At 34.9% G+C, this 8808-nt stretch overlaps 2 protein-coding genes across 2 annotated transcripts; one reads left to right on the top strand and one right to left on the bottom strand.

The window, feature by feature from the left end:
• The first annotated feature begins 4024 nt into the window (after positions 1-4024).
• Positions 4025-5702, top strand: LOC111887435 (pentatricopeptide repeat-containing protein At5g42450, mitochondrial). The gene has a single exon (XM_023883601.2). The coding sequence runs from the start codon at positions 4077-4079 to the stop codon at positions 5619-5621; it is 1545 nt and encodes a 514-aa protein (XP_023739369.1). The 5' UTR covers positions 4025-4076; the 3' UTR covers positions 5622-5702.
• LOC111887436 (UDP-glucuronic acid decarboxylase 1) lies at positions 5668-8157 on the bottom strand. The gene is made up of 7 exons (XM_052764613.1): positions 7292-8157; positions 6856-6998; positions 6682-6761; positions 6522-6605; positions 6325-6399; positions 6098-6190; positions 5668-6022 (listed from the first exon to the last, which is right to left on the bottom strand). Exons 1-7 carry the CDS (start codon positions 7942-7944, stop codon positions 5813-5815), a joined length of 1338 nt encoding a protein of 445 aa, XP_052620573.1. The 5' UTR covers positions 7945-8157; the 3' UTR covers positions 5668-5812.
• Positions 8158-8808: the final 651 nt, after the last annotated feature.

Here is an 8808-nt window from a genome sequence, read left to right as displayed (position 1 = left end):
CAACCATGTAATTGACCTTTTTACAAGAGGATGTCCAGGTGTCGGTTGTCAAGTGTACAGCGGTGTTTGCATTACTAAAATACTTGAACAATTTATTCCTCTCATCTAAGTAAAACTTTCCTACGTCTCGGGAAATTTTATGTCTAGAAGGCAAGATTAACCTACCATTAAGCGCGTTAGTATATTCAATAAATGCTTCATTTTCAACATACTTGAATGGTAGTTCACCAACGGTAAAAAGGCCTAGTAATGCTCATTTGATCCTAGTGTCATCATGTTTCCATGTTTGTACACTAGTCTCACCATTTGGTTCCTTCTTAAAATTCAATTTGGCTTGCTTTTTATCATTTTTTTCTTTGTTGTCCGGGTTTGACTTGCAATTCCTCCAATGTTTGTTCATATTAGACGTCCCGTTTTGGTCCGTATCGGCTTTAAGTATTGTATGACAATAAATACATTCCACACTTTTCCTTTCAACACCATCATCCTCTATAATCCACACCGGCTCGAACGCTACCCAACAAGGAACGGTTCCTTTACCATTATTCCTTGCTCTTTCTCGTTTGCTAGTAATTGGTTTTGGCACGCCTCCATTCCTTTTTCGTTTCTTAGGACTTGGCTTTGGCACGTTTTCTTTTCCGGATCCGTCACTAATATTATTAATTACCGGTGGTGTCTCACCAATAAAATCATCTTCATAAGCCTACATTTGGAAAATGAGTTCAAAAAAATATTATATATCATCAAGCAAAATGAGTTCAAAGAAGTTTGATTCAAAAGCTCATCCCTAAAAAGAACAATCACAAAGGAAAAGAAAAAGAAAAAGGAGAAGATTATCTCCTTTCATTCATGGGTTAAATACAGTTGGCAGTTCAATATTATTGTTTCATAAAACTATTTTGTTCAAATTAATCCAATTTCTATGCTTAAATACAAATGAACCCATAACGAATATCACAAATGCTCAATAGTCATTATTATTTAGCTATAGAGGTGGCTTAAACAGCTGATGACTTGCACTGGAATGGCCTTCTTCTCCACCAATTTCATGTTACAGTCCTCCGAAGAAGATGACCATCATGGGCCTACCTCTGATCTAATTTCATGCACGGATCGCAGCTGCTTGCAGGAGAGAAAAAGCGGAGACTAAATATGGAACAAGTGAAGACACTTGAGAGGAACTTTGAGTTAGGAAATAAGCTTGAACCTGAGAGAAAAATGCAGCTTGCAAGAGCACTTGGACTTCAACCAAGACAGATTGTCATTTGGTTTCAAAATAGAAGGGTTAGATGGAAGACCAAATAGTTGGAAAAAGATTATGATGCCCTCAAGAGACAGTTTGAAGCTGTTAAAGCAGAGAATGATTCCCTCCAATCTCAAAATCACAAACTTTAAAACTTTGCTGATCTTATTTCATACACACTTTCTGATCTAATTTCATACACACTTTCTTTAATTTTGCTGAATAAACTTAGATTGAGTTGAATTATATTCATAATATTAACCAACCATTTTGCTGATTATCGTTAAAACTAATCACAATAAATAAAGTTAACTAGTTAACTTAAATACTCCTATATGACACGTCTAGACTAATTTGTTTTAATATTGGTACATTCCCCCTTATTCTTTTATTGGCGACATATTAATCAAAGTGCATTAATGCCATGAACTCGATATTCAACGTGCATATGGCTTCACATGAAACTCTAATTTATTCATAATATTAAACTTTAAATGATTAACATTTTTGCAGTAACTGCTTTCTGCCTTTCTGTATGTCAAAACTTTAAATGATTAACAATTTAAAATAAGAAAAATATAATGTTTTCACAATTTCCCATATTGGTCACCGATGTTTGTATCTTTCGAAAGGGAAAATGAGTCAATGTGCAGCATGGGCACTCAACATACATAAAATAAAACTCACAAACAAAAAAGCAAGCACAACCGATCGTCCCTATTTATACAATAGCAACAATGACTTACTTGAGTTTCATCTTCTGTATTAACCCAATTACTTGATTTTGGCTTCTCCATTGTTACCCAGTAAGCAACAATCGATTTTTGATTTTGGCTTCTCCAATGTCGATTATCGATCGTGACTTCCTAAGCCCCAAGCAAAAATTGATTTTTGCACTTGCCGATTTTTGCACTTGCCGTTTTGTGTTTAGGTTAATCAAGGAATAGATTTTGAATTTAGAATATATCAATATACAGTCAATTAGATAGTATTTTGAAAATAAATTTTGCATGAATCGACTCTTACACTTCCTAGCCGGTTCCGGTTTTTTAACCGGTTTTTTTTAGAACCGAATCGGTGGTAGACCCGGAACCAGTTTTGCCAAAAGTCAAGAACCGATAACCGAACCGCTCTACTAATTTATGCCCGGTTCCGGTTCCGGCGGTTCAAAAGCTCATCCCTACTAAGATGTTATTATTTATTGTTACTAATTTATTAGAATAAATAATAATAGTCTTTTTCGAAAATAGAATGAAATTTAATGATTTTATTGAAAAAGTTTGATTTTTAGTTTAATGGTAACTTATGATTGTTCTAATAAGTTGGAAAATGTCATGGTTTTAATGAAATAGCAAGAAAATATAGTAATAACTTTTTTTTCTAAAAAGTTACATAATAAATTTTGGGAAATTGTTCGATAAAAAAAGGGGATAATGACTTAAAAGGGTAATATATTTTTGGATTTATACACATTTGGTCACTGAGTTTTTTTTTTTTTTTTGTCTACATTTACCCCTTCAACTTGTTAAACTGTATACATTTAGTCCTTATGACCGGTTACTCCAGGCTAGGCGGGATAAATGACTTAATAAGGTAATATATTTCTCATTTTGTACACATTTAGTCCTTATAATTTTTGAACATATTTAGTCATTAATATATTTTTTTTGTTTCAAAATAAGTCATTTTTGTTTTTTTATTATTCATTCAGTACTTATGAATGATTTCTTTAGGTTTTTCTCACAACATCTTACGTGAGACAATCATTGATGAAGTGTGTGGGGATGTTGATATTTATGTGTAACGTCTCATTTTCACAACAAAAAATTTTCATTTTTAAATAAGGCAAAACTCTCTAATTATAAATCCATTATTATGAAAAAAAACGTTTATTCCAAAATACATTTATCGAAAATCAGAGTAATATAAGAAACGCGGAATCCTCAATACTGTTGATGAGTGTGTACAGTCCTGCCTTCGCATTCTCATGATTAACGATAGAAGCTGAAAACATAAACAACTGTGTAAGCACAAAGTTTAGCGAGTTTTCCCCAAAATACCTTATACAACAAATGTATTATCATGCATAACGAGTTCACACTCATCAGATTGGAATACATTTGTCCAATCAGTCATCGGACTGAAATGCTAACATGCAACAAGTCAAATCAATCATCAGATTGGAATACCCAGGGTTTGTTGGCCTGTCGCCTCAACCTAACCGCTCTTCTCGAGCCTCCATGCCTATGGCTTACAACCGGCTCGCACCAGGTATCTTAGCCTACAACATATAACATGACCACCTCAACCTATCCCATCACCATATGTCTATCTTACGTAAGATGTCGTGAGAAAAACCTACATAAATCATTCATAAGTACTGAATGAGTACAAAAATAAAAATGTTTTATTTTGCAAAAAAATATATATTAAGGACTAAATGTGTACAAAAATATTAAGGATTAAATATGTACAAAGTGAGAAATATATTACCCTATTAAGTAATTTTTACCGAATAACTTGTAGTAGTCGGTCATAAGGACTAAACGTGTACAGTTTAATAAGTTGAAAGGGTAAATGTGGACGAAAAAAACTCAATGATCGAATGTGTACAAATCAAAAAATATATTACCCTTTTAAATCATTATCCCAATGAAAAATTATAACTTTAGGTAAAAAAAAATCATTTTATTATGTGGGCGACCATTTGTGTAACAAAAACCGTTCTTGGGGATCCGTTTGTAATAAAAGGAACTAAGGGACCATTTGTAATTTAATTTTCAACCAAATAGCCTAACGAAGCATCCTCTTGTTTTTCACTTTTCAGTTATTCATGAGACGTGTAGTAGAATGTAAACAGTTTTTGTCACTACCGAACTTCAAATCAATTAGACTATTGCACAGTGTTCTTCATACAGATGTGACAGAAACCCAGAAATCTGATCAAACTGCAACCAAATCAGTAGCTTCATCTTCAAAGAGAAGTTGTTATTTGGACGCTTCTAAACTGTTCGACGAATTGCCTCAATGGGATGTGGTATCAGTCACAACTTTAATCAGCCAGTTAACCCGCCAAAACAGACAAAACGAAGCCTTCTATATCTTCTCCAAGATGCTTCAGATGGAAATCACACCAAACGAGTACACATTAGCAGCTCTCATTCACGCCTCCACATCTCTCAAAAACCTTAATTTAGGGAAACAACTCCATTGTTACGCAATCAAGACAAGCTTCAATCCAAATGTGTTTGTAGGCACTGCTGTTACAGATCTCTACGCGAAATTAAACACAATCGAGGAAGCCCAAATGGTGTTTGATGAAACCCATGATCCAAATGTCGTTTCTTACACAGCTTTGGTATCTGGGTACATAAAAAAAGAGAGATTCAACGATGCTGTAAGAATCTTCAAAACAATGCCTGAAAAAAACGTTGTAACATGGAACGCAATGATTGGAGGTTATAGCCAAAAAGGGCATAACGAGGAGGCTGTGAATCTTTTCATCAACATGTTGAGAGAAGGAATTGTTCCTACACAAAACACATTCCCTTGTGTGTTTTCATCAGCTGGAAATATAGCAGCTTTAGGAATTGGAAAGAGTATACACGCATCAGCTATAAAAAATTTAGGCAAAATCGGTGTGTTTATAGGCAATTCATTAATCACATTCTATTCAAAATGTGGAAACATGGAAGACAGTTTGTTATCTTTTCATAAAATTCCTGACAAAAATATTGTTTCTTGGAACGCTTTAATAAACGGGTATGCTCAAAATGGTAGAGGGGAAGAAGCGATTGGGTTTTATAATGAAATGAAAGCAAAAGGTGTAAACCCTAACGCGGTCACGTTTCTTGGTTTGTTATCTGCTTGTAACCATTCTGGTCTGGTGGAAGACGGATTAGAATACTTCCACGAGACCAGAATGAAGAACCCGAGTCTGATCGAGCCAGCACATTACGCGTGTATGGTGGATCTGCTGGCTCGATCAGGGAGGTTCTTAGAAGCAGAGAGATTTATTCAGGATTTACCGTTTGATCCTGGGGTTGGGTTTTGGAAGGCTTTGTTGGGTGGTTGTCAGATTCATATGAACATGGAGCTGGGCGAGGTGGCGGGTAGAAAGATTTTGGATTTGGATCCGAGTGATGTGTCTTCTTATGTTATGTTGTCGAATGCGCATTCGGTTGCGGGAAGATGGCAAAATGTTTTGGATGTGAGAAGGGAGATGAAAGAGAAGAGGATGAAGAGGGTTCCTGGGTGTAGTTGGATTGAAGTTGGATTCAAGATTCATGTTTTTGTTAATGGTGATCGTGAATCGGGTGACCCATATGAAATCCGGAAGATTTTGAGTTGTGTTTATGATCATGTAAAAAGAGTTTGAGTCAGTATTGATTGTTTGTTAACAGTTAAATTCATAGTTCTTCAAATTTCTCGATAATACACCAAAATCCATTAAGCTAAATCAATCCGTTACACAGATTACACTAACAAAACAAAACTCGTGTCAAAAAAGATACATAAAAACCGAGCACTAACATATATAGATATATAGGATGTGTATCTATTATGCTATTATTTGTTGCCTTTTCCTTCATCTTCATTCAAGATGCGATTTCTGAAATCAGACGCCATTTTTGGTAGACCTTCGTGTAGTGGCACTTTGGGTTCCCAATTTAGTAGTTCTTTAGCTTTACTAATATCTGGTTTCCTTTTTTGAGGATCATCAGCTGTGTTTTCTCTGAATTCTATCGTTGCACTCGAGTCAATAGTTTCTTTCACCACCTAAAAATAAACAAAAATTAAATGTCAAAATTTATTTTTGTAAATTGATTGAGTTTTATTGCTAAGAGAACAAACCTGTGCAAGCTCTAACATTGTAAACTCCCCGGGATTTCCCAAGTTAAAAGGTCCGATATGTTCACCTTCCATTAGTGCCATTAATCCATCAACCTAAAATCAACACATGTCACTTTTGGTACATTTTTTTTACAACAAGTTGTACTGTGTTTGACATGAATTTGACTAAAGACTGATGTCAATAAGACAAAATTTGTGAAATGTGCAAAAGACGTAAATGTCCTTACCAAGTCAGAGACATATTGAAAGCTTCGTGTTTGCTTTCCATCACCATAAACTGTCATTGGTTGTTTGCGAATTGCCTACGAAACAAACCAATCTTACTATGAAAAATTGAAACTATTTAAAACTAAAAAAAAAAAGGCTTAAGATGATTATGTAAACATAAAAGTTCAAGAAAAAAAATGAAATTATGCAATTTCACCTGTGAAACAAAGTTGCTAACAACACGACCATCATCTAGACACATCCGAGGCCCGTATGTGTTAAAAATACGTGCAATCCGGACCTGTAATGCAAATGACGTAAATGCCCTCGATAACCTCTTCGTTGATAATAGGCATATAGCCCTAATAAAAACATACCTCAACACCATCACCTCGGTGATAATCCATGGTCAAGGTTTCGGCTGTTCTTTTCCCTTCATCATAACAACTTCTAACACCTATGTAGTTCATGATGTAACCAACAAATTATATAAACACAATTGATTGAAAAGGGTAATAAAGTCAATAAAGAAAGTATTTTTTTTGGTTTACCTATTGGATTCACATGACCCCAATATGTTTCCTTTTGAGGATGCTCAAGAGGATCTCCATAAACCTCACTTGTACTTGTAAGCAAAAATCTGGCGCCAATTCTCTTTGCAAGTCCCAACATGTTTAGGGTTCCCATTACATTCGTCTTGTGATTACACAAAGTCAAAGATTTTCAAATTTATATACTCATGAGAGCTAAATTTCAACTTCAAAATCTCATAACTAGTTCTTCAAATTTTCAACAAAATGTAGTTAACCATGTTTGGATTAGTATAAGATCATTGTATCCACGATTTAAAACAAAGTTATCAAATCTGAATCCAAAAACACCATGTTTGACCTCAAAAGTCAAAATGTATGGTTTTAGAAGCTGAACAGATGAACTGAATTCATGAAAGCAACAGAATCACATAAATAAAGTGTTGGAAAATAAAAGGATATGATGGTTTTGACGGGATTATACTTGTAATGAACAGGGGAAGCAGGGCAAGCAAGATGATAGATCTGATCAACTTCCAACAAAATGGGTTCTACGACATCGTGTCTAATCAATTCGAATCGAGGGTTAACGAAATGATGTTCCACATTCTCTTTTCTACCTGTAAAGAAATTATCGATCACTATCACTTCATCACCTCTCGCAATCAATTTATCAACCAAATGACTTCCTACGAACCCTGATCCACCAGTCACCACCACCCGCATCCTCTTCCGCCCAATTCCCACAGGAATCCGGCCTGTCGCACCGTGGGTAGCTGGCCGGCTGTAGTGGGTGTTGGTGTCACGTTGAGAGAATGAAACTGCTCGCATTGAGGGTAATTCATTGCTAGTAACAGTGTCGATTGAGGAAACGGTAGATAATGATGGTTGATAGATGAAGAAGACGGAGCCGATGAGGATTCCGACTAGGGTGAAGAGAAGGCGTTGTTCTTTGAGGATGTAATTCACGGATAGTGAAATAGATCTGACTGCTGATGTGTGTTTGAGGGATTTGGGGGAGTAAGGTGGGATTTCATGGGGAGACATCATCTCTTCATCTCTTCTATGGTTTGCGCTTGGATGTTTGTGTAATTGCTTCATATTGTTCATTGTTTTTTCTCTGGTTTTGAAGAGATTGCTGGTTAACTTTGGTTCATGAGAAAGATGTGTGAAAGTATGATTCACTTGTAACGATTTCCAGTGAACGAACAAAGGTTTGGCGTTCTTCGAAGCTAGAAGGTGGTTGGGAGGTGGATCCCCCTTGGCTACTTGATTTGGGGAAGAAGGAAAAGAACATTTAGCAGGTACTAAGACATGATTATTGTCAGTAACTACCCAAAAAAAATTTAGTATTTTGAGGGGTGTTTGGGAGTTTTTTAACTTTAAAAATGTTTTTTTTATTTCTAATATAGATTAACATTTTTAATGTTTGGATTACTATTTATTTTAAGTTATTATAGTTAAAAAGCTAAAGAGAAATTAAAAGACAAGTTTAAATTTTTTTTTTTATTGAAATCTTATTTTTGAAGTTAATGGAACTTTTTTATTTCGTTTTGATTTATTGGTTATTAAAAAAAGACAAAATTGCAAAAATGGTCCATGTGGTATGATTTTTTTAGGGTTTTAGTTCAAACCCCGACTTTTTTTGTTTCGTGGTCCTTTTGAGCTATTTTGGTTGTAGATTTGGTCCATCGGTAAACTGAAATGACTTTAATATCCTTGGGTATTTATTTTCTATTTCTAAAATCTTTTTTTTAAAGTTTTAATAATTATTTATTTATTTTAATAATTAAAAAATGAAAAGGCTCTCTCTCTCTCTCTCTCTCTCTCTCTCTCTCTCTCTCTCTCTCTCTCTCTCTCTCTCTCTCTCTCTCTCTCATCGTCCTTTTCACAAAACAAGAAATTAAAAATCAAGAAGTATTCACCCCTTTTATCTTCCGATCTTCAAGAAACAATCAAACCAAAAACTAAAAA

Source organism: Lactuca sativa, chromosome 6 (genome assembly GCF_002870075.4).
Source record: "Lactuca sativa cultivar Salinas chromosome 6, Lsat_Salinas_v11, whole genome shotgun sequence".
Taxonomy (NCBI): domain Eukaryota; kingdom Viridiplantae; phylum Streptophyta; class Magnoliopsida; order Asterales; family Asteraceae; genus Lactuca; species Lactuca sativa.
This window is presented reverse-complemented; position numbering and strand designations above follow the sequence as displayed.